Below are 25,796 nucleotides of genomic sequence, written 5' to 3'. Positions count from 1 at the left end.
AAAGGAGCCCTGCTGGTGCAGTTTTTAAGAACTCTGCTGCTAACTGAAAGGTTGGTGGTTCAAGCCCACCCAGCAGCTCCACGAGAGAAAGCCCTGGCACTCTGCTCCTGCCAAGATTTACAGCCTTGGAAATCCTCTGGAGACAGATCTACTGTGTCGCATGGGGTCACCAGCAGTTGGAATTGATCTGATGGCGAATGGGTGCACGCAGAGACACACAAAACCCCGACCAAAGGAGGAGACCTGGTGGCCCAACAGTTAAGTGCCTGGCTGCTAACCAAAAGGTTAGCAGTTTGAACCCACCCAGAGGCTCCTCAGGAGAAACGCCCGGTGATCTGCTCCTGTAAAGACCACACGTGGGGATGCAAGTGAAAATCTAACTCGACGGCACCTAGCACCTCAAGCAAATTAAAAATTCTCCAAATGTCTTGAAGAGTAAATAGGTGTGTGTTTTAGCCTCTCAAGTCTCCACTTTTATTCCTCCAGCCTTATGAAGTGCCAAAGGACCTGCAGGAGACCAGGTCTCCAGGAGGGGCCTGCCCTGGCAGAGCCTGGCTCTTGCTGTGCCCAGATTAGCAAATGCCCCAGAAAAAGGTAGCTGCAGGTCACCTCTGTGTGGCTCTGCCCTCTCCTGAAACTTGTTCCTCTAACCCTCATTGCTTCAGGGGCTCTCGGATGCTTATATTCTTTCTGGATGTACCAATCTTTGCAGTTCTTGGCACAACTGTGATTCTGCCTCAAACTCCTTGAACCCAGCAGCGGCAATCTGCAGGTACTTACCCCATCCTCCCTGCCCTGTTTGTTTTTTACAGAAACTCACCTACGTGTCCTGTGAATATTCCCCGCATGCCAGATTTGGCTAACAGGTTGCTCATCAATGCCTTCATTTCTTTAACTCCCACATCTCAAGTACAGCCTTCATTGTGCTCATGCTCACCTGCTGCTGCACCAAGAACGCCGCACGGCTGGGCCGCGTGCCTGCAGAGCACCCCATCGTGCTGGCCCGTCCCAGGCGCGTGCCTACAGAGCACCCCATCCTGCTGGCCCATCCAGCTGCGTGCCTACAGAGCGCCCCATCGTGCTGGCCCATCCGGCTGCGTGCCTACAGAGCACCCCATCGTGCCGGCCCATCCCGGCCACGTGCCCGCGCAGCGCCCCATCATGCTGGCCCATCCAGCTGCGTGCCTATGGACCACCCATAATGCTGGCCCGTCCCAGCCACGTGCCTGCGGAGCACCCCATCCTGCTGGCCCATCCCGGCCACGTGCCTGTGGAGCACCCCATCCTGCTGGCCCGTCCCGGCCACGTGCCTGCGGAGCACCCCATCGTGCTGGCCCGTCCCTGCTGTGCAGCACCACCCTGTGCAGCTGCTGCCACTAAGTTGATTCCAACTCATAGCGACCCTATAGGACACAGCTGAACTGCCCCACAGGGTTTCCAAGGCTGTCATCTTTACACAAACAGACTGCAGCATCTTTCTCCCACAGAGCAGCTGGTAGGTTTGACCCACCGACCTTTCAGTTAGCAACCAAGCACTTAACCACTGCACCACCAGGGCTCCTTACTATCCTGTATACGGTTGGTTACTCAACCAGTCCCACTTTACTAAACACGTGGGTTGATCCTAACCGGCTATGACGAATAGGGCCCACTGTACAATCTGTATTCATATCTCAACATTCAAAACTGCTATCATCACTTTCTCATTGCTAATCTGTGGACTTCTGCAATTGCCATTCCTCAACCGTAAAACAGGAGGTTTCACAACATGACTTACCCACCATGGTTAAACAAAAGTACAACTTAAAAACTGAAAGAGCAGGTTGGTTTTTTCTTTGATAAAAACGTCACCTAACTTTGTGAAATACGCTTAGCTTAGCGTTAGCGTGACGAGCTCTGCTGCTTTTTTCAGAGCTGGCGCGAGGGCAGTGGTCTGATCACTATCTAGTACTCCTTCACCTAAGTACAAGTTTCTGAAATAAACTGGAACACACTCAGGGAACATCCGAAACAGCAGGGATTCCAAATGACAGTACACGAGGACTAGTAGGAGCAGGGTGTTCACTCTGAGAAAAGAAGAAATTGGGGCGAGAAGAGTTGCTTTTCAAACATATGAAGGACAGCCACTTGTTACAAAAGCACCAAGGAAGGAAGCTCGGCTCATCCGAATGAAAACCTGAGCCCTGTTTGTAAAACAACGTGCGTAACGTCAGCCAAGAAAATATGCTTAAAATGAGTGAAAACATGAATCATGCAATTATGACTATACAGGTCATCTCTGCTTAATTAGGAAACTCATATTTTAAGAGACACTGACAAACTACAACGTGTCTATAGAAAGAAGGCCAAGAGTGAAATTTCCAGAAACAACTTTGGCTGAAACAATGGAAGAATTCAATTAAATATTTATTGAACAAATGCAGAATGAATGAACTAGGGGGTGTTTTAACCCAAAGATACAATAAACAAGTTCAAACAGTAAGAGGGGTCACACAAGAAATGAAAGATTCATTATTTCTGTAAAAGGCAGAACTTGAACCCGGGGTAAATGCGAGCAGCCGGCAGGTGGCAGGAGTCACACAAACTCATTCCCAAGCTGCTTCTCCAACAGCACGCCCTGCACACGTCCCTTCCCCTCCTGAGAGGACATAACACAACTGCAGGCTTCTCACGAGCACCTTAAATGAGCTGCTCTTCCTGGGCACCCTCTGCTGCCAGCAATGGGTACACTCAGGCCATCAGGAGAAATCTCGTCGACAGCCTGGCGTATGAAGGAAATGGTCTTCTGTCCCTCAGCTGTACCCAGTGTCCCACATTAGTGATTCTCAGGAGCTTGTGGGGCGGGGGGAGCATATTTTCCAAAGAAGGAGAACCAGAATGTGGCAATGTGGCTACGGCCTTCGGGGGATGGACCCCCTCAAGCCCCAACGAATCCACCCCACCTCAGCCAGTGGCGCCAACAGGAGTGCCGTATGCTGAGGCACGGACACACGGGGACAGATGGGGGCAGCCGCTGCACTACACGGAACCGCAGAGGGACAGACGGGGGCAGCCGCTGTGCTACACGGAGCCGCAGAGGGACAGACGGGGACAGGCGGGTGCGGCCGCTGCACTACACGGAGCCACAGAGCCACGCTTTACGAGTCACTGGGAAACACAAACCAGCCACCTAACACTGATGGGCTCCAGCTGTTACACGTTGCAAACTGAGAACCCTTTCAACAGCTAGTCAGCAACGACGTTTCAGGGCAAAGTACGTACAATCTACTCTGTATTACACACTGACTTCCTCACCTACTCAGTGAGGGATGCTGAGGTGCTTAATCCATTCTAAAAACTGAAAACAAACGTTTTACGTTTCTCCATTTGTCAGCATACAGGACTCTGAAGGTGGATCTCGGACTCGGGGTGGGAAGTCAGTTTTCAAGGAAAGCCACGTAATCGGTCAGCCTGGCTAACTGCTGCTCGTTGGGGATTGGTGGGACCGGGGCAGGCTCTGTGGGTGGAGAGAGAACGTATGTAAGTCACGTGCCAGGGTGACAAAGCTCTGGCCCTGCCCTCGCCCCCAACACCTTCACTTCGGAGGAGGAAACTCTATTAGCCTGCCCTGATTTTAGACATTCTAGGTCTCTTATAAGGCCTTGGCATTTTGGGGGGCGTTGCGGGGGAGGCCAAGAAGTCCCACATTTTATTAGTAGTGTTTTCCCAAACTGGGAGTATAGGTATGCCTGGCTTTGCTGTCCTTACTCAAGTATTCTGTGTGAAGGTTAAAAACACTTGTAACGTTTTAACATGCAAAGTTTCTCTTCAGAGGCAGCTACAGCTGTCCTTCCAAAGGCCCCTAACCCATACAACCACTGACTTAACAAATAATTCCTGCAGGCCTATACATCGGGAACTATTCCAGAAGGGTGCTGTCAATGAACGAGGCAGCACAAAGGCCCTGCCCTCGGTGAGTTCACAAGCTAGCATTAAGTCACCACTGGTCAGGCTGGGGTCCCTTCTGAATAAAGGAGAAGCCGTTTCAGGGCTCTGTCACACAATACTGAAGGGGCTTTACAGGGTGGGGGGTGGAGGGTGCCGCTGCCCCAAGGTCACTCTTGCAACCACATGCTGCGGGTGACTCAACACAACACTGAGTATTAGAAACAATAAATATAGAGTTTAATCTCTTTGTTCACAAGGGCAGAGCTAAGAGAAGCTGGATACATGTTATAAAAAAGAAGTTTAGAACAACGAAACATTTTTAAAATGAGTGTATAGAAACACATACCGGACAGGGGAATAAACCTGTGAAAGGACACATCCTGGGCTCCTGAAACAAAAAAAACAGAATTTACAGTCTGGTTGACAGAGATATCACTGCAAAGGGCTTTCCCGTGCTACATGTCCTTATTTGTTACGCCCTCTGCATTTACAGCACTTTGTTTCTCAAACAGAGAACTTTACTACGTATTCAACAATGCCTAAAACAAGAGGAATTCAGAGGAGGTGGAAAGAAACATGGGTTGAAGCAATGCATAAGGGCTCAGGGAAGTGGGCGTACAGCCTGGCCATGGAGGGGCTCCTGGTAAACAGGACGACCATCAACAAAAAGCAGGAATCAGCCCGGCTAGTTTGGGACAAGGAGGGGACATGTTCACCTGAGACAGAGGTCGGGGGCAGGGGATTCAGAGTGAGACAATAAGGACAGATCACATCGTCTAAGGCATTAAAAGAAAAGCCAGATAACTTAAACGGGTGAACATTAAGTCATTGAAGGTTTTTATTTAGAAGAGTCTACACGACTTGAGTACAAGGAGAAAAAGGAAGTATTTGAGTACTTGAAAAAGTTTTTTTTTTAAGGGCAGCAGTCTAGATATAATGAGAAGCACCGTCAGAAACGGCTTCATAGGTCAAAGGGCAGAAGACAATTAGTAACATTTTAGTTATAATTAGAATGATGAAACACCTATATTCTTCTGTGACTACATTTAAAAGGTGAGTCCCATCAATTTTGTTACTATAGCAGACTTTGTAGCAAATGATTCAAATTCAATGCCTGAAAAACAAGCAATCTTACATGGAAGAGTTCAACGCCACAAGGGTGAAGAGCGCCACCTACCGGGCTTTTTGGGCATAACCATTCTTGTGGTGGAGTCGGCTTGCCATCCTTGCTCTAATATGCCTGAAAATGTGTATTTAACACAAAAATAAATTAATAATTCAATCTTCATTGAACAAGGTCCACATTCTACCAATGATGTTAACTGTCTAGGAGATCTGCATTTTTGGTTTAAGCTGTTACATGTACTTTTACTAAAAAGATATACTATAGATAGCATTCTCAACCATACTGGTTTCTGAAGTATTTCAAAACATGAAAGCTTGATTTTACTCTGTAAGTGCTTGGCTGCTAACCAAAAGATCAGTGCCTCAAACCCATCATCTGCTCCCCAAGAGAAAGCTGTGGCAGTCTGCTTCTGTGAAGATTTACAGCCTTGGAAATCCTGTGGGGCAGTTCTACTCTGTCCTATAGGGTCACCAGGAGTCGGAATCTACTGGACAGTAGTGAGTGTGGTTTTATTTTGTTATGCTGTTATGGTCCAGTTTGGGAGTGAGTTGTCCCTTATGTCAAGGAGGCAGGATTAGGGTGGGTATGTCTCAAGTCATCACCTTACTAGAGGGTATGACTCAAGTCACCACCCTTACCCCAACACCCTTATTCAAATCACACCCTTGCACTGTCTTGCTCAAGTACGGGGAGTTTCCTAAAGGGTACGGTCTGCACTCAATACATCTGAATGCTCCTGACCAAGTCGGAGCCTGGCGGTGCAGTGATGAAGTGATTAGCTGCTAACCAAAAGGTCAGCAGTTTGAACCCACCAGCTGCTCCACAGGAGAAAAGATGTGACAGTCTCCCTCTGTGAAGATATATGGCCTTGGAAACCCTATGGGGCAGTTCTGTTCTATCCCACAGGGCCGCCATGAGTGGAACTGACTCGACAGCAGTGGGCTTTGGGTCTGGCAAAGTTCTCTCTCTCGCTCTGGATCCTGCATCTGGCTCATCATCATCTGACCTCCAGTTCTTGAAACTCGAGCCAGCAGCCTGCTGTCTCACCTGATTCGCCAACTTCAGCAGCCCTGTGAGCTAGCAGCCTGCTGTCTCACCTGATTCGCCAACTTCAGCAGCCCTGTGAGCCAGCAGCCTACTGTCTCACCTGATTCGCCAACTTCAGCAGCCCTGTGAGCCAGCAGCCTGCTGTCTCACCTGATTCGCCAACTTCAGCAGCCCTGTGAGCCAGCAGCCTACTGTCTCACCTGATTCGCCAACTTCAGCAGCCCTGTGAGCCAGCAGCCTGCTGTCTGACCTGCCAGCACGGATTCGCCAGCCTCTGCAACCACGTGAGTCAGAAGAAGCCTCCAGCCTGGTGCCTGACCCACAGACCTGGGACTTTCCAGGCTCTGAAACTGCACGAGCCATTTCCTTCATGGCTGACTGAGTGCTGTGAGGTGCTGCAGCAGGTGATGGAGCCCAAAGACAGGGGGGAGAGTGCTGGGGGGGGGCGGGGGAGGGAGTAGCTGACGTGAGAGATGATGGAGTGGGACGGCAGTTTGGAAAAGCTGGACGTTTGGGGCGTGTTTAACCTCCGCTTCATAGGAATCAGCTTTGTGCTGATCCTTATAAAAGAAATTATTCATTCAAAACCCAAAAGCTACTTTAAAGAGTACGGACTCTCGAGTACATTATATACTAAATAAATTATGGGTCAATTTCAAGAGGCAAAAACCAGTAAGTGTTTGAATAGTAAGTAACAGCATGATTTCATCATCCCGTCCACTATGTGTCTGGAATTATCCTGGATCCTGGAAATTTAGTAATAAGATGTGGTGCCTGACGGAGCTCACGTTTTAGCTGGAAAATCAAAACAACAATCACTGTGAAACAAAGCAACACGTGCTAAAATAAAAGTAGAAAACAATATTCTACATGGTAATACAGCAAGCTGAGGGTGTGGTTTAGCACCACCTAAGAAATTAAAATGCACAAGCACATAAGGTGAACGGTGGTTAGGAGTCGGGGGCGAACAAGAGACACCAAAGGGAAATGGGCTGAAATGGGATGCTGGGATGAGACTGCCTTTACAAGGAAGGGTGAAATGAGGACTTCTAAATGTGAGCCATGAGATAAAAAAAAAAAAATAAGATAAGCTAAGATTTATTTTAACACACACATATGCACGCCCATTTACGTATTTACGTAGCAACATATTAATTTTCAGAGAAAAAGGAATAATTAAAAAAAATAATTTAAAGAAGTTGTCGTTAGGTGCTGTCAAGTCAGTTCCTACTCATCGTGACCCCATGCACAACAGTAAAACACTGCCCGGTCCTGCACCATCCTCACAATCCTTGCTATGCTTGAGCGCACTACTGCAGCCACTGCGTCAATCTATCTCGTTGAGGGTCTTCCTCTTTTTCACTGACCCCTACTTTACCAAGTACGATGTCCTTCTCTAGGGACTGATCCCTCCTGACAACATGGCCAAAGTATGTGAGACGAAGTCTCGCCATGCTCACTTCTAAGGAGCATTCTGGCTGTATTTCTTCCACGACAGATTAGCTCATTCCTTTGGCAGTCCATGGTGTATTCGACATTCTTCGCCAACAGCACAATTCAAAGGCATCGATTCTTCTTCGGTCTTCCTTATTCATTGTCCAGCTTTCGCATACATATGAGGTGACTGAAAACACCATGGCTTGGGTCTGGTGCACCTCAGTCCTCAAAGTGACATCTTTGCTTTTCAACACTTTGCAGCAGATTTACCCAATGCAATGCATCCATTGATTTCCTGACTGTTGCTTCCATGGGCGTTGATCGTTGCCAACTTCAATCTTTTCTCCATTTATCATGATGTTGTGAGAAGTTACACTATTTTCTTCCATCTTCATTTTACACTACTCGTAAGAGCTACACTGTAATCTGTGGCTCAGATTTGGGGTTGGGATCAAATGCTCCACTCTGTCCCTCTCTCCCCTGCCCTCCTCTTCCAGTGACTCAGCCCTCCTGCCACCTTCCTTGGCCCTTGCACTACGAGTAGCTCCAATTGTTCTTTCCTGGGCATAAGCCTGGAGGGCTTACCACTGCCAAATAGAACATGGGCTCTTGATCAAAGGTCTGAGAGAGAAACTGAGAAAAAAATCCAGGGGACAGGCCATGGGAGCCATGACGAGATGACTGAATGGAAGATTAAAGAGGCTACGTTGAGGAGAGAGGTCGAGTGCTCATATGCACCAAGGGTACATACCAGAGATACACATTTTTAATTTTATAAAAACGGCCAAGGACTCATTTGCAAAGCTCTTAATCTAAGATGCCTTTAACTGGTGCCCAACTGGCCAGAAGGGCTTTAAGAGTAAATTCTGGTTCAAAATCTCTTATTTGCAACTCAGAAATCCCAAAAGCTCTACAAACTAAAAGCTTCTTCTTAACTCATTTGGTGGCAAAACCTAACCAGAACCACTGTAGTCTACTTTCAACCTCCAAGCTCCCGCGTGTGGGATGTGCACAGGTTTTGTTGCAGAGACATTGCCGTGCTTGGTTACAGAGGGCTACTGCCCCAGATCCCATACAGGGACAGTGCAAAGTTTCATAAAAACCCAAAAACCAAACCTATTGCCGTTGAGTCAATTCCAACTCATAGCGACCCTATGGGACAGAGCTGAATTGCCCCATAGGGTTTCCAAGGTTGTAATCTTTACAGAAGCAGACTGCCACATCTTTCTCCTGCAGAGCGGCTGGTGGGTTTGAACTGCCGACCTTTTAGTTAGCAGCTAAGTGCTTAACCACTGCACCACCAGAGCTCCTCGTTCCCTAAAGATGTCTCATAGTACAGTAAAACCTGCAAAAGCCGGAACCTGTATAAGACAGAGACCTGCCAGAGAAGGAAAATGCAAATATTTTCCACGAAAACATGAGACAGGAAAAGTGTTAAGCTGTACCCTGCAAAAGGTGGAAAACTTGTTAAGACCCAGAAAAACAACGCAGTCCTGTTGAGTTCCAGCTCTCACAAGTCTCACTGTAACTTCTGAAAAACAAAGGTCTGAATTCCACAAACACATCTGGTTCCAAGGGTTCAGATAAGGAACTGTGGACAAGAATTCCCATTTCTAGCTCTTTTTCCCCTTAACAGAAAGCAGGCCAACGCTACCTTTCACAGCCTCCTCCACAGGAAGTCCGACGAAGGCCGCGAAGTCGTCGGCGATGATGGAGGTATACGCCTGGGAAACCAGGGCGAAGGCACGTCCCCTGGTAGCGTCTATGGGGGGAACGAAGGGGGAGCAGACAACGGACCCAAAGAGCAGACATTTTTAAAATACATAATTACACTGTTTTCCTCACCTCATTTTTATGGACCAGCAAGACCACATCAACCCCAAGATTTCTGTGCTTATAGATACAGATACACATGCCTTGCTTGTAGGAGGCGTTTCAGTATCGTTAAATCAACAAATATAATTGTTACATTGCCTCTTAGACCAATAATCTCTCAGTCAACAATGGAAATTCCAAGATAGGAAAACAGTTAATACAAAGAAGCCTCAAACTGTAAGAAAATTTCATTTAAACATATTCATGTACCTGTGGTGTAAACTTTGTTTTTTTTCCCCTACGGAACATAACACCTGAACTTGTGTCTAACACACATCATATAATAAGGTGCAAGCCTAATTACTGATGAAGATCAAACCGAAACACGTTACTAAATATGCTTCAACACCTGCGTTCACGTATTCATTTACAGGCGCTGGAATGAGTGAGGCAGAAAATGCCTACTTGCGAAATCAGCTGTTGTTTCTCAGGAGGGTCTCCAGCATGGGATCCCACCTGCAGTTGCAGAACAAACCAACTGCAGCCCTCTCCCTACCTTCCAAGTCTGTGCTAACTCATGACTTCACTCAGGTTCAAAATCCTAAATTCCAGCCTGAAAGACTGAGCCTCAACAGAAGGGGCTGCCAAACCAATCAGCGACAGGAGTTCTTCCCTGGAAACAACATCTCGGACCGTTCTGAGGCTCACCTAGCCACATTGAATCAACTCAGGAAGGAGACAGTCGATAAAGAAACAGGAGAAAGTCACACCAGCTGGCCTACCTGCCTGCCCAGCGCTCTCATGGGAACACAAGGGCTTCTCTACCTGGTTCTCCAAGTGTTCAGGAACTATTCTGCATCTCACACTTAACAAGCAAGTGTACATGTATAAGAACAGCCCTGCACCACACTGAAAATCCCCTCTCCAGTCCTGGCCCCATCACTGGCTCTCGGATGGTCTCACCCCTCCTCATCTCCAATCCTTTGGCTTATGCTGTCCCTGGCCTGGACTGCCCTTTCTCTGCTGGCCGAGGGACCACATTTTATCCACTATTCCCAGGGCTGTCTGTAAGCACCCCTACAGCACTAAATCACAGCAACCTCTGCCCCTCTCTAAGCTCCCAGTCGTAGGCCACAGACTTATTTAATAAGTGATCTTTTACCCTATGGCGTGCTTTGTCCCCGCCACACCGTCATCTCAATTACAACCCACGCTCCTGACAGGAAGAGTTGTCTTCTGTATCTTTATATCCCCCAAGGCACCAAGCACAACACCTTCAGTGACGCATGTGCTGGACAGCCCCTTCTCTAAGCTCTAGTAATACCAGCCCCCGATCTTGCTCCTCGAGGCCTAGGGTGAGAACGGCTACTCCCCATGTGCCTCACCAGTCCTCGTTGGCTTCCACGAACCTACCTTCAGTTAAGGCATTCTAACAGGACTAATTCCAAAAAGAATGAGATCTAAGAACGTGATTGTTTTAACTAGAAAACAAATGCTTGTAATAAATTAGAAAACAAACAGACTTAATTCAGCAGTGACTCAGATCTGTTAGGAGAATATCCTCATCGCACTGTTCTACGTAGAAAAAATACAACAGCATTCACGAACGTGGGGATTTGTAGAAGTCTCAGCATATGCCTGCAAACACTGCAGGGAGCAGAGCTGTGCTTCAGAAGGTGGCAAGTACTCACACACCATTCGTGCAGTCCCTGAAACAACCTGAGGCCAGTGCTTTTGCTAACCCTATTTTACAACTGGGGCAGATGAGGCCCAGGGCTCACCCCTAGTGAGGGACAGAGCCAGGATGAGAACTCTGGAAGCCTGGCTCCACTGCCCCGACTCCTATGTGTTACATGGACAGCCGCTCCTGGGTCTACTGGCCTGCTTTCCGAGGCGTTCTGACCTAGTGGAGACTCCACGGCAGGAGGGCCCTGGGGAAGGAACACACTGTGCACATGGGAGGCAGAGAGTACACAGTACAGTGCACAGCACAGTGCTGACGGAGTCAGGAGGCCTGCGTCCTCATCCTGCCCACCAGCTTGCTGGGTAACACTAGGAAAAGCACGGGGCTGAACTAGGCGCCTCTGACGTCCACTCCTACACAAAGAGGCTAAGGGCACTTCCTATTGTACCTATGCGACCTTACTGCACACTCATCCCCGCCAGCCGCCTGCCCTCTGCACCCAGGCAAGCCGGAGCCCTGCTCATTGTGTCTCGGCCGACAGCAAGGGCCATGTCTTGTCACTTCCCTCGTTTTATGCTGGGATGGCATTACCACTTCAGAGGACTTCAGTGCACCTGAAAAGCAGTCTTTCTGCTCTAACCAAACCAAACTCATTGCCATCGAGTTGATCCTGACTCATAGCGACCCCGAAGAATAGAGACGAACTGCCCCCTAGGGTCTCTAAGGAGCGGCTGGTGGATTCAAACTGCCAACCTTTTGGTTAGCAGCTGAGTTCTTAACCACTGCGCCACCAGGGCTGCCCTTCCCCTTCACCACATTCCTCATCAAGTGATGAGTACATGGTAGTTGTTCCTAATTTCCTGCTAACTGCCTCCTCCAGAGCAGGAAGGCGTTCAGTGAGGGGAGGACTAACTACAGAGATAACAATAAGCAATAAAGGAATACGAAGATAAAAAGAAGTCACTGAATGATGTTTACAAGACGGGAGAAATAGTGAACCAGCAAGACTGGAAGCAAATGTTGGGGTGGGGGGAATGGAAAAACAAGGTAGGGAACAGGTCTCTACTGTGGGACAGGTATCATGCTGCACCAATCTTTTACTCTAGCAAAGCAATTAATAAAATATTTCAGCCTCTACATACTAAATGGGTTAGTTATAAAGTCCAGAAGCTGGATACAACATTTATCCAGGATGAAGTCTACAATGTCCAAAGCATAGTCCCTGCTCTCAAATATGTGGATTTTGAAAGTCTTAACCAATAAATACCCTGAACTTATTAGAGTGCTGTAAGATTTCATTTTAGTGGCCAAAACAAACCCTTCTGCATACAAGAGTAAATTCAATCTAGAATTAAGAGACAGTGAGGCCACTAACTGCCAACATACTCAAGAAATATGAAATAAAGTCATGTGCTTATACCAAAATTACACCTAAATTACCAATCTGAAAAAGAATTCTCCCATTCTCCCAGCAGAAAGTGTCTCCCTCTGAGCACATCACTGACTCCCTTCCACAGTGGAGCACTCAGGAAGCAGCTGCAGTCTAATGTAATGCGTAACCGCCACAATACCTCTCAGTGCTGCCATGATGGGCTGGACCGTCTCTGACCACTGGTGAGCGTTGATGGTTGTATAGATCCCAGGGAAATCTCTCTGCCAGATTCTCTGTCCTACTGACCAGATCCCCCCAAGTTCAGAATTTGCCTGCAACAAATATTATTGCCTTTGAGGACATTCACTGCAGATTTACCAACGCTGTATCTTAAAACATCATACCAGAAATGGTATTAAACTTGTTACTTGTATCATTAAAAACAGAATTTAACACTCCTTAAAAGAAGTAACTTTTTCAGCCAATTAACTATCAAAGAGGTTTCTAACCATTGTGAGCAGTCATATAAATTTCATCTGAACTTTTGATATAAACTTTTATTATTAAAGCTTAAGAAAACAGTCCAAAAACACTTCAGACTTAGGCCTGGGAATTAATTTTTTAAACATTTTTGTTTTTGTAGAGTGTTTTCTTTATATTTCATACGCACACACACACATACAAAATACAGACGAAACACCTCTCTCTGTATGCATATAAAGTTTACCAGAAAAATAATAGCAAAATGGCCGATGCAGACACTAAGCGTAAAGTAGCACACACTGTAGGTTCTCTAAGGGTGGAGCTTTTATCTGTACTATTAAACTATGCTTATTTTTCACAATTCTTTGCTTAAACCAACGAAACGTGGTGCAGGAACATGCTAATCTTAACGGGACATCTGGGAAAAGAAGACAGAGTAAAAACACTAATTGGATATGCTGCTGAATGTCAACAACACACAAAAGAGTTTAGACGAATTCTTGGTAACATTCTGAATGTTTTAAAAAGTTGCTTCACGCTTACACTGGACACAGAAAAGTAAGTGAAATTAAAAATCTGCTTCATTCCACTTTAGAAGAAACTCTTCAGAGGTTATATAATCTCACCTCCCAAGCAAAATAAGAAATCTAAAATCCTGACTGGCAAAATCATCTCAATGCTGTGTACAGTACAACATCATTTTTTAGAAAACAGTCATAACTTACCAGTTTCAAGTTAAATACCATTATAGCAAAGCACACAAACCAGATCTAAGCTTGCTCAGCTGTTTAACTGACTGGCCGAGCTGCTCTTACAAGAAGTATCTCAAGAAATCTGTCAGCAGGAGCTAAGCACAGACTTCCATACCATGCGAGGGAGTAAAAATTTTTGATTAGAGGAATTTGGAAATCTATTCTTAAACCTGAATGCTAGTTGAATGACTACTTCTGTAAGCCACATAGGAAAGAAAACAGACCATCTTAGAGGTTGCGATTTACATCACTGCTGGTGCCATGAATGGTGAGCGCCATTGCTACATAAAGGTAGAAAATACGTTAAAGAACACTTACAGATTTGATAGCAGGTGGTATTCTTTTCCAAAGATATCTTGCATTATTCCTAATTTACAACCCCCCCCAAAAGAAAACAAAAAAACCATGATCAATGACAAAAATAATCATCTCAATTAACATTTACACTTTCTAGGTTCCAACACAAATATACAGAAGTATATCCTAAAATACTCCATGCAGTGGAGTAGAATGTAATTTTACATGAATTTGTCCAGGGGAAAGAGAAGTTGTTTCCCAGATAAAAATACATTAAAATATTTTTATCAAAAGGTAACATCCTGCCATTTTTAGTGACTTTTTTATTAAAGATCTATGTTCTAAGCACACTAAAAACACAAAGCTTAAGACAGAACCATTGCCCAAATAAGGCATTCCAACATAAAGATAAGCAAATCCGCACACCATCAAGGCTCTAGCATTTCCTGACAATGTGTGTGGGACCCAAAGCAATCACCTCATCATGGCCCTGCTGACCAGTGGCACAGAGCCTCCAAACTCTGCCAGGATGGGAGTTTATAAGGGTTTGAAAACCTGAACAACAGCAAACATATGATGATGGAATTATAAAAAATTAAGCAGAGAACTTACACAAACTGTAATAAGACTCTTGGTATTTAATTTTCAAAAAGGTATGGAAATAAAAAGATTTGGAAGAATTTAAACCAGAAACGTATCAGTAATTCTCTATGGGGTGTAAAACGATCAGAGACTCCTCTTTGTCTGCACAGCTGTGCTCTCTGGTTTTTCTTCAATGAACATGGATAATTAAAACACAAAACTCTGAAGAAATCTCATATGCTTTGCTAATAAATTCTTCTTAGCTTTCTCAAACAATTCTCCCTTTCAGCTCCTCTTGGACTATCGATTAAATGTGAGGTTACATCAACAAATGTCATTAGAAAGTTAAAAAAAAAAGGTCAATAGATGTTAAGGAATAACTGCACATAGACTTGACTAACACTGTAGTCTCTCGTAACAAACTGAAATATTTTTATAAGGTACCTGATAAACAAATGTAAATAAAAATAACTCAGCCTAATCAGAATTCATTAAGTTATGCTTCAAGGTAAAACAGGTGTATGCAGTGTTACGGTAAAAGATACAGCTCGCTGTGTCCATGACTTAGTGTGCTGCTTCAAGGCGAGGGTGATTCTGTCTAACTTTGGGGACACTGCTGCTGTTGGCTTTAGGTAGAAGGCACGTACATGTCGTTATAGAGCAGATACAAGGCCAGAAGCTGACCGTACACTGGGGCTGTGGCAATTCCTCCAGGAGCCTACAAAGCCAAAAGGGAAAGAGAAAAACCTTATTTATTCTTACCTCTTATTTAAAAAAAAAAAAAAAGCATTTTTTTAAATACAATGCATGTTTTATAGCCCTATTACATATATAAAAACAGCTTACAAAAGTATCAAACACTAAAACCATTGAACGAAGCTTAGCTCTGTCATCAGTTGTGACTTATCTCCCTCTGAGCCTTAATTTCTTCACATGATAATCTAATTGGGGTCTCTTTCCAAGTTTTCAAATTCTAATTTAAACGACTTTACTATTATAAGACACAAACATTCTGAACCAATTCCTAAAGCACTATGACTCTACCCATTATATCAAATATGTCGAACAGTCAACCAAAAAAAAACAAACCTATTGTCATGGAGTCGATTCTGACCCATAGCCACTCTGTAGGGCAGAGTAGAACTCCCCCATAGGGTTTCCAAGGAGCAGCTGGTGGATTCGAACTGACAACCTTTTGGTTAGCGGCCAAATGCTTCAACCACTAAGCCACCAGGGTCCACATGTTGAACAGTTAAGTACCGGTAAATGAGTGGGGAATAGAAAAACATCATGGCTGAGGTACAAAAACATTTCTTTCCCCATTTAACTTCAGGAAACATTTATTAAGCGTTTTTTATCAGTGAGCTAGAGCTACTTGGTCTCACTGTTCTCTCCTTTAATTAATTAACTATTTATAATAATGTCATGCATTTAAATGTCTAACTCAAAAAAGTCTAAACTATTAACTTCAACAGCATAATAAAACTTTCATTTGTCTTAACTAAAGACAAAACAGCAAATTTACTTGGTAGGAGTATTATGAGAATAAGACCGGCTTTCTGAGTCAAGGAAAGGTCCCACCTTTCTTGGTCTGTTTGTATATACATGGGCACATGCCTGCACAAGTGTCTTTAATAAAACCCACGTTTCCCCTCCCCCGGCCAATGACAAAGAAAGCAGCGTGTCTCGTCTAATTAATATAAAAAGCATACTGGTGGGTGTTAGGAGCAAAGACGCATATATTTGTTTTGTTTTTTCTCTCACAAGCTGAAGTTATTTGTCTTCAAACTTCAGCTTGTAAGAGAAAAAACAAAACAAGCTGAAGACAAATAACAAGTTAAACAGCAACAAAAAAGCCTTGTATAAGAAATACTACCCTACGCTTTGAAAAGCAGAAAAATTGGAACGAATTCTAAAAAGTATGTTTACTGTCCCCGCACCTGGGTGCACGTCGCAAATCGTTAACAAAGTACTGTTAACACAAGCAATGTAAAGGTCTTATCTGGGTACAAATGAACCAAAAATTGATTATAATATGGAAAAACCCAAATCTCAAACCCGTCGGCGTCGAGTAGATTCCGACTCATAGCGACCCTGCAGGACAGAGCAGAACTGCCTCATAGGGTTTCCAAGGGGCAGCTGGCGGATTCGAAGTGTCCACCTTTTGGTTAGCAGTCAAGCTCTTAACCAAAAAGGGCCAAAATTAAACTAAAGGAAAAAAAAAAAAGTCAAAATACACTGTATCAGACCAACTTAAGTCCCCAACATGGAGTCGGGGGACAGGAGAATTTCCACGCCTAGTAAGCCCAACCCGGGTCACACGAGAAAGGTGGCCCGCGCGGAGGGCGAGGCGTGATGACAGGTGGCCGGACAGCCCTGGTGCGGGGGCAGAATGGGGCTGCGACCGCGGTCCAGGCCGCGCTTCCCTCCAGGAGGCCGGGCCCGAGGGCTTCCAGGCGGAGCCGGCCGCAGCCGCCCGGGCTCCCCGCGCCCAGCTCCCGCGCCCGTCCCCTGCCGGCCGCCGTAGGGCCCGTTACCCCGGAGACCCCGCGGCTTCTCCCGGCCCGAGCCGAGCCCTACCTCGAGCTCCTGGTTCTCGCACTGATCCAGCAGCTTCTTGAAACTGAAGGCACTTTCCGCCATCACCGCCACTGGCATCTTCCCCGCCGCTCCCGCCGCCTCACCTCCCCGAAAACCAGACCCCAGACTGTCCCTACGGGTGTCGCGCCGGCGATGACGTAAAAAGCCTCGGCCGCCGACGAGCGCCCGTAGGTACTGGCAGGCGCGCCTGAGGTTTCCGTGCGTCCTCAGACGTCTCTGCGTCGGCTCGGGGGCGGGGGCAGGGGTCGTGGCCGCTCTGGCCCGCCTCTCTATGCTCTGGAGGACCGGTCGGTCCTCGCCGGAAGTCGGCGTCAGGAGTCAAGGCCAAGTCCGGGAAGGGCGGCGTTTTGTGCCTGCGGGAGGACTCCTTTTGAAGACAACCCATACGCGGAAAATAATAAACAGAAATTCCTCTAGAGGCACAGTAAAACGTTTATGTATAATAAGAAAAGAATGAGCCCTGCCGTACTGGTCGATGCCCTGCCTAGCGTTCTGGACAACGCCCTGCGCTTAGTAGGTGCTCAAGTTATGTTTGTATGTCTCAGGTTTGTGTTTTCAACCGCCTACTTGATACGTCGGCTTTGAGGCCTAATAGGCACGCAGACTTAGGTTCAAACCCTACCTCAGTCTGTTTCCCAAGCCCGCTTTTTCGCAGCCCTTCCCTCTTAGTAAAGGGCCTCACCATCCTCCAACCTGGCTCCCCTCTGCGCACCCCGCATTCGAGACTCAGGGAATCCCCGCTCTTCGCCTTCAGAATACATACAGAACCAGAACCTTTTCCAACTCGGACCCCTGAAATAGGCCAGCTACCACCCCTGTCTGCCTCCAGCCTGTTCTCTACACAGCAGCCAAAATGACTTTTATGAAACATAAATTAATTCTTGTTATTCCTCTTTTCAAAGCCCTAAAATCCAAAGGCTTTTCCATTGCTTACAAAGCTTACATGATCCAAATCCCAGCTGCTCTCTGACTCTGCTCCAGGCCTTGGGCTCCTTGGTTCTCTGCATGATACTGACTGCTGCCAAACAGTATGTTATAAATGTGTTTATTCGCTACTAAACCACAGGCGCCCCCAGGGCTAAGGCTTTGCTTTGTTCCCAGATGGCTTCACTAGTGAATTCTACCAAACATTTAAAGAAGGATTTATGCCAATTCTTCACAAACTCTTCCAAAAATTAGAAGAAGAAACACTTTACACTCATCTTATGAGGCTAGTATTACCCTAATACCAAAACCAGACAAAGTCATCACAAGGAAAGAAAACCACAGACTAAAATTGAAACCCCAAGTCGCCGTGGCTTCCTCCACTCCACTGAGGCACTCCCCCAACCTTCGTCTGCTGTCCTTGCAAACCACAGCTTCTAACTGCAGTTTGCTCCAAGCCCACAGCCCTACAAACCTTGGCTTCTAACCTTAGTTTGTTGGGGTCAAATCTTTGTACGTGCGCAGGTCAAGATCTTGGCACATGCGCAGATCAAGAGAATTCTGTACCTGACCCCAGGCCTGAGCATCACCAGAGGGGAAGATATTCTCCAGCACCCAGTGCCACCCGAGCTACTTTGGAAAGCGAGAAGTCCCCCAACTTGAACTTCCTGTGAAGAGTGACTCAGCATGACTCAGCACCCAGATCCCCAGGGATCTGAGGACATAAAAGCTCCCCAATCCTTACCTTGCTCCTTGTCTGCGCAGACAATAAATTTGCCACTTCCTATTTCCCTTGCAATTGGTGTCTGTCTTATTTTTGTGTTTTTTCAAAATCTCTTATGAATATAGATACAATTGTCCTCCACAAAATACAGGCAACCTCATCCGGCAATATACAAAATCGATTACATGCTATGGCCAAGTAGGATTTAGCCCAGAAATGTAAGGTGAGTTTAACATTCAAAAAACAATTAATATAATACGCCATATCAATAGAAAAAGGTACCAAATCCATAGATTCAGAAAAAGTGTGTGACAAAATCCAACACCCCTTCATGATAAAAATACTCAACAAACTAGGCATAGAAGGGAATTTCCTCAATGTGATGAAGGACATCTGTGAGAAACCCACACCTACAGCATATTTAATAGTAAAAGGTTGAATCCTGTGAAGCAATGAATCCCCTTACAGAGAGAAATTTGACCTTTGTCCTCAGTTCCTGAGAAATAACTGAAATTTCCTGAGTAATTACAGTACCTTTTGTTATTTGGGAGCCCTGGTGGCAGAGTGGTTAAGCACTCGGCTGCTAACCAAAAAAGGTCTGCAGTTTGAATCCACCAGTTGCTCCTTGGAAACCCTATGGGGCAGCTCTACCCTGTCCTATAGGGTTGCTATGAGTCTGAATTGACTCAACAGCAATGGGTTTGTTACTTAAGCTTAAGGACTATACCAGAGGATTTATGCTAATGAGTGGGGGGCTGGCCAAGCTAGAAGGACCACATCATGACCTGAAATCAGCTGACCTCAGGGAGATAAGGGAACATGATTCAATCACGCATATGCAATGAGGCTCTTACCATGAATATGAATATGAATATGAATATGCAATGAGGCCCCTATCATGCATATGTAATGAAACAAATAAAGGCTCTGGACACAGAGGCTTCAGGAGCTTCCTGGTTGGTGAAAGGCATGGATACACATGGGAGGGTAGTGAGCTTCTTGGGGGGTATGGAAACTCTTCATTGAGAATACCCCTGGACCTTGCCCTGTACATCTCTTCACTATGCTGATTTGTATTCTTTTTGCTACAATAAGCCTGTAACCGTAAGTATAGTATTTTCTGAGCTCTATGAATTGTTCCAGTGAATTATCAAACCCAAAGGAACAGTGGGAGCCAGCAAGTGAAAGTTAGGAAGTCCAGGGGAGGCCCCCAAACTTGGACTGACATTCTGAATGAATAGTGGGAAATACCCAAGTTTGTAGCCAGCAGGTTAGAAGTAAGGGTGTCATGTGGACTCCCAGGCTTGTGGCTGGCATCTGCCTATTTGGCAGTCTGAAGGATGGTGTCCTTTTAAGTTGTGAGATCTGACCTAGCTGGGGGTGGCTAGGGTCAGAACGAGAAAGTGCCGTGTGGGCAGAGGTTGTCAGAGATAATTGAGAAATGGGAAAGTGGGCATTTGAGTAATCTTCACATTTTGAGGATTGAATTTATGTAAATTTTTATCTGTGAAAATGCTTTTCTCCCAAAATCAAGAGGAAGACAAAGATGTCCACTGTCACCACTTCTATTTAGCACTTCACTAGAAGTTCTATTCAGGGCATTTTGGGTTTGAGGGTGTTAATGTGGCCAAGAACAAGATGATAGATTGCTCAGGTACTTCCATCGGACCACTGGCTGAGAGGGACATTTGTGTCCTTGACGGGTGAAATATCAGTTTGAGCTCTTGGGCAAGGCACCCCTGTGGGCGGCCCTGTGGTAGATGTTGCCATTTCATTAAGCAAGGTAGCAATACACAATGAAAACCATGACATAGTCTTAGCCTTGGACTTAGTGTACTGCCCTTGGGAAGCTATCCTAATGAAATAATTACTGAAGAGGGAATGAACTGCAGCTAAAACGTGGTGCAAAATCATAAAGTACAATAGCTAAACCACTGAATGACCTAATAGGTGCATGGTTAAACATGCCATGTCTGTGTCTTAGTCTCCTAGGACTGCCATAACAAAATACCACAAGTGGGTGGCTTTGAAGAACAGAAATTTATTGTCTCACAGTTCTGCAGGCTAGAAGTCCAAGTCAGCGTCTCTTCCATGTTGATTCCTCCTGAGGACTATGAGAGCGGAGCAGCCGCATGCCGCTCCCCTTGTTTCTGGTGGTGAGAATCCTGGGAGCTCCTTTGCTGCTTCTATGTGCATCTGCTTCCATCAGCTTACGCTGTGTCTTCACCCCAGGTATGTCTCTGTGTCTAAAACTGCTCCTCTTCTATGAGATGCCTCTGAGAAGGGTTTGGGATTAGGGCCCACCCTACGCCTGTATAACTTCGTTAATTTTTATGAATGTATCAATAAATACGGGAAGTGAATAAAGAAGTGAAAACTGTTGTAAGGTTTTTATGGTTAAGGTTATGTGTCACCTTGGCTAGGCCATGATTCTCAGTGGTATGGCAGATATAACGCAATCACTGTCCATGATGTGATCTGTTGTGAGCAGCCAATCAGTTGAAAAGGCAGTTTCCTTGGGGGTGTGGCCTGCAGCCAATATATATGGATGTTACAGCAAAGCTTGCTCTCTCTTGATCCTACATTAAACTGTCATAGTCTAACCTCTGATTCTTGGGATGTGAACCAGCAGCCTGCTGTCTGACCTGCCAATTTTGGGTTCATCAGACCCTACAAATGTATGACTCAGGAAAAATCTCCAGCCTGAGAGCTGACCCACAGAATTTGGGTCTTGCCAGCCTCCATAATTACATGACCCAAATAAATCTCTCTCTCTCTGTGTATATATATATGATATGCAGATGACACAACCTTGCTTGCTGAAAATGAAGAGGACTTAAAAGACTTACAGGTGAATACCAAAGACTAAAGCCTTCAGTATGGACTACACCTCAACATAAAGATGAGAAAACTCCTCACTGCTGGACCAATAAGCAACAGCATGATAATGGACAAAATATTGAAGTTGTCAAGGATTTCATTTGACTTGAATCTACAATACCAACAACACCCATGGAAGCAGCAGTCAAGAAATCAAATGACATATTGCATCGCACAAATCTGCTGCAAAATGCCCCTTTACAGTGTTAAAAAGCAAAGATGTCACTTTGAAGACTAAGATGTCCCTGACCCAAGGCATGATATTTTCAGTCACCTCACATTCATGTGAAAGCTGGACAATAAATAAGGAAGACTGAAAAAGAATTGATGCCTTTGAATTACTGTGTTGGTGAAGAATATTGAATATATCATGGGCTCCCAGAAGAATAGACAAATCTGTTTTGGAAAAATACGGCCAGAATGCTCCTTAGAAGCAAGGATGGTGAGACTTCATCTCACATTCTTTGGACATGTTATCAGGAGTCACCTGTACCTGGAAAAGGACATCATGCTTGGTAGAGTAGAGGGTCAGTGAAAAAGAGGAAGACTCTCAAAGAGATGGACTGACACAGTGGCTGCAACAATGTGCTCAAACATAGCAACAATTGTGAGGATGGCACAGGACCAGGCAGTATTTCCTTCTCTTATACCTATGGTCACTATGAGTTGGAACTGACCTGAGGGCAACATATGTACATATGTATGTGTGTATGCACGCGTGTGTGTGTGCGCGTGTGTGTATACACTTCACTGGTTTTGCTCTTCTAGAGAACCTAGCCGAAGAAATTTGGCACTGAGAGTGGTTCTTAAGGAAAAAAATAGTTAAGGATGAGTTTTCCGAATTGGTTCTCAAGTCTGTTTAGCCTTAAAAGCACTGATGACTGAGCCTCCAGTAGCAAAGATGGCACTGCCAATCCATGGCGCAATGTGGCACTGTTGTTGTTAGGTACCATCAAGTCAGCTCCTACTCATAGCGACCCGAGGTACACCAGAATGAAACACTGCCCATGAAATGCCCCGAAGACACACCTGTTACTACAATGGTGAGAAACAAATTTGTGAAGGGAGCCCCAGAATCCTTGAAAACTGCTGTGATTACTATTTTATCTAAGTCAGATTTGACAGTGGGAACTGCCCCTACCTAGGAAAATAGTAAACCATAAGCAATACTGCATTCCTCGAGGGACTGCAGAGATTACTGCCACCATCAAGGACCTGAAGGGTACAGGGGCGGTGGTTCCTGCCACATCTCCATTCAACTCACCTATTTGGCCTTTGCAAAAAACAGGTGGGAGGCAGAGCCAAGATGGCGGAATAGACAGGTGCGTCCATGGAGCCCTCTTTACAACAAAGACCTGAAAAAACAAGTGAAATGAGTATATTTGTGACAAGCTGGGAGCCCTGAGCATCAAAGGCAAGCTTAGACAACGACCTGAGGGGCAGGGGGAGGAAGAGACCATTCAGAAGCGGAGAGGAGTTACCGGACCTGAATCGCGGGGAGCCCTCAAGCACCATTCCCGAAGCGGCGGCGGCGGGCCGGTCCTAGTGTTCGGCCTCAGTTTCCTCAGGGAGAAGCAGCAGCCACACAGCCCACTCACACCTCCGGAACCTGAGGAGAACAGCACTCTCGGCAAAAGCTAAGTACCTGTGGATATTTTACCGCATCTCCCCCGCCCCCAACCCAGCTTCAGCGGCTGAATCCCTGGGCCTGAGATAGACCCTGGTGAGCACCTGGAGCCATCCTCCCGGCCTTGGGGAAGGAAAAAGTTTCCAACTGGGGGGAAAAGATAATTTGCTAGCTCTATTAACCAGGGCAGCTCAGGGTAGAAGTGGCTCCTGTCCAGGCATAAACTGTCCATGGACCTTGAGCAACTTTCCCTTCTGCATGGACCTGTGTGGGCTATTTCGGGAGATTAGGCCCTTGTTGGCAAACTCCAACCATTTCAGCGGTGCGGTGGAGAGGTGGGTGTTTGACGTTTGACGTTGCTTTGCCTATTAAACAAAGTCCTCACCTACCCACAACAGGGGCCTAAGGACTGGTGGCTCCAATTGGGTCACCCAGCCACTGCGACAGGGGCCCAGGGATAACTGGTACCTCCCAGTCCTTACAACAAAATCTTTGGGTGCCCATGGTCCCTCTGCAGAGCCCACCCACCAGCACGCTCTAGGGAACAGAGACACGTTTTCCTCAGAGACACTTGGGGGTTGGTTCTTAGCCCCCTGCTTTGTTCAGAGCATGACCCTCTGCTGCAATCAGATACGGGTATATACGCCAATCACCCTTGCCCCTCTAAGACTGTAGGACAGTGCCTGTACCACACACTTGATATCAGCTACCTGGAAACCTAAGCTGAATTCATAGAAGAAAACTGAATGGACTCCTAGACTGATATACCTGATAACAGCTCTAGCCAGCTGGGGACAGGACACCAGAGCTCCAAAGGTGAAAATAATCAAGCTAGCTCACTCAAGCAACCCATAGGGGTATACCAAAACGAAACAAAGCAAGCAGCTACGACACAGTAAGCAAGCATAAACTAATACAATAACTTACAGATGGTTCAGAGACAATAGTCAATATCAAGTCACATAAAGAAACAGGCCATGATCACCTCAACAAGCTCTCAAAACAAAGAATCCAGGGATCTTCTAGATGAAAGTGCATTCCTGGAATTACCAGATGCAGAATACAAAAGTTTAATGTACAGAACCCTTCAAGACATCAGGAAGGAAATGAGGCAATACGCAGAACAAGCCAAGGAACACACAGATAAAGCAACTGACGAACTCAGAAAGATTATTCAGGAATATAATGAAACATTTAATAAGGTGGAAAAATCCATAGACAGACAGCAATCAGAAATTCAGAAGATTAACGATAAAATTACAGAAATAGATAACTCAATATAAAGTCAGAGGAGCAGAATTGAGCAAGTAGAAGCTAAAATTTCTGAACTTGAAGATAAATCACTTGGCACTAACATATTTGAAGAAAAATCAGATAAAAGAATTTTAAAAAATGAAGAAACCTTAAGAATCATGTGGGACTCTATCAAGAGAAATAACCTGCAAGTGACTGGAGTACCAGAACAGGGAGGTATAACAGAAAATACAGAGAAAATTGTTAAGGATTTGTTGGCAGAAAACTTTCCTGATATTGTCAAAGATGAGAAGATATCTATCCAAGACGCTCATCAAACTCCACACAAGGTAGATCTGAAAAGAAAGTCACCAAGACATATTATAATCAAGCTTGCCAAAACCGAAGATAAAGAGACAATTATAAGAGCAGTGAGGGATAAAAGAAAAGTCACCTACAAAGGAGGGCCAATAAGAATAAGCTCGGAATACTCGGCAGAAACCATGCAGACAAGAAGGCAATGGGATTGAAAGAAAAAAATTGCCTGCCAAGAATCATATATATCCATCAAAACTGTCTCTTAAATATGAAGGTGAAGTTAAGACATTTCCAGATAAACACAAGTTTAGGGAATTTGTAAAAACCAAACCAAAACTACAAGAAATACTAAAGGAAGTTCTTTGGTTAGAAGATCAATAATATTAGGTATCGACCCAAGACTAGAACACTGGGCAGAGCAACCAGAAGTCAACCCAGACAGGGAAATCCAAAAAAAAAAAAAAAAAAAAGCAAGATTAAAAAAAAAAAGCCCAACACAGGGTAACAACGATGTTATTATATAAAAGAAGACAACATTAAAATAATAAAGAGGGACTAAGAAATGTAATCATACACCCTCCATATGGAGAGGAAGATATGGCGATACAAAGAAATAAAAGTTAGTTATAAATTTAGAAAAATAGGGGTAAATAATAAGGTAACCACAAAGGAGACAAGCTGTCCTACTCATCAAAATAAAATACAAGGGAAAAATACAGACTCAGCAGAAACAAAGTAAGCAACAAAAAATATGAGGAAAGGACAATATAAAGAAAATCTACTCAGCACATAAAATCAAGTGGGAAAAAGAAGCTGTCAACACGCAAAAAAAAGACATCAAAATGATAGCACTAAATTCATACCTATCCATAATTACCCTGAATGTAAATGGACTAAATGCACCAATAAAGAGACAGAGGGTGGCAGAATGGATTAAAAAACAAGATCAGTCTATATGCTGCCTACA

The 25,796-nt window shown here is 45.3% G+C and overlaps 1 protein-coding gene across 2 annotated transcripts; it reads right to left on the bottom strand.

Annotated features, from left to right (window-relative positions):
• Window positions 1-2,420: 2,420 nt before the first annotated feature.
• On the bottom strand, window positions 2,421-17,320 carry COPS8 (COP9 signalosome subunit 8). 2 transcript variants are annotated; one of them, XM_049888519.1, is made up of 8 exons: window positions 17,103-17,319; window positions 15,170-15,240; window positions 13,962-14,010; window positions 12,608-12,740; window positions 9,192-9,299; window positions 5,105-5,167; window positions 4,274-4,315; window positions 2,424-3,496 (listed from the first exon to the last, which is right to left on the bottom strand). In XM_049888519.1, the coding sequence occupies exons 1-8, from the start codon at window positions 17,178-17,180 to the stop codon at window positions 3,417-3,419; spliced, it is 624 nt and encodes a 207-aa protein (XP_049744476.1). In that variant the 5' UTR covers window positions 17,181-17,319; the 3' UTR covers window positions 2,424-3,416. The 2 variants fall into 2 exon arrangements, with proteins under 2 accessions (XP_049744477.1, XP_049744476.1); XM_049888520.1 differs by lacking the exon at window positions 9,192-9,299 and having other exon boundaries at window positions 2,421-3,496; window positions 17,103-17,320.
• Window positions 17,321-25,796: the final 8,476 nt, after the last annotated feature.

The sequence above is a fragment of the Elephas maximus genome, chromosome 6 (assembly GCF_024166365.1).
Source record: "Elephas maximus indicus isolate mEleMax1 chromosome 6, mEleMax1 primary haplotype, whole genome shotgun sequence".
Classification (NCBI taxonomy): domain Eukaryota; kingdom Metazoa; phylum Chordata; class Mammalia; order Proboscidea; family Elephantidae; genus Elephas; species Elephas maximus.
The sequence above is the reverse complement of the archived record's forward strand: the minus strand, read 5'-3'. Positions and strand labels throughout refer to the sequence as shown.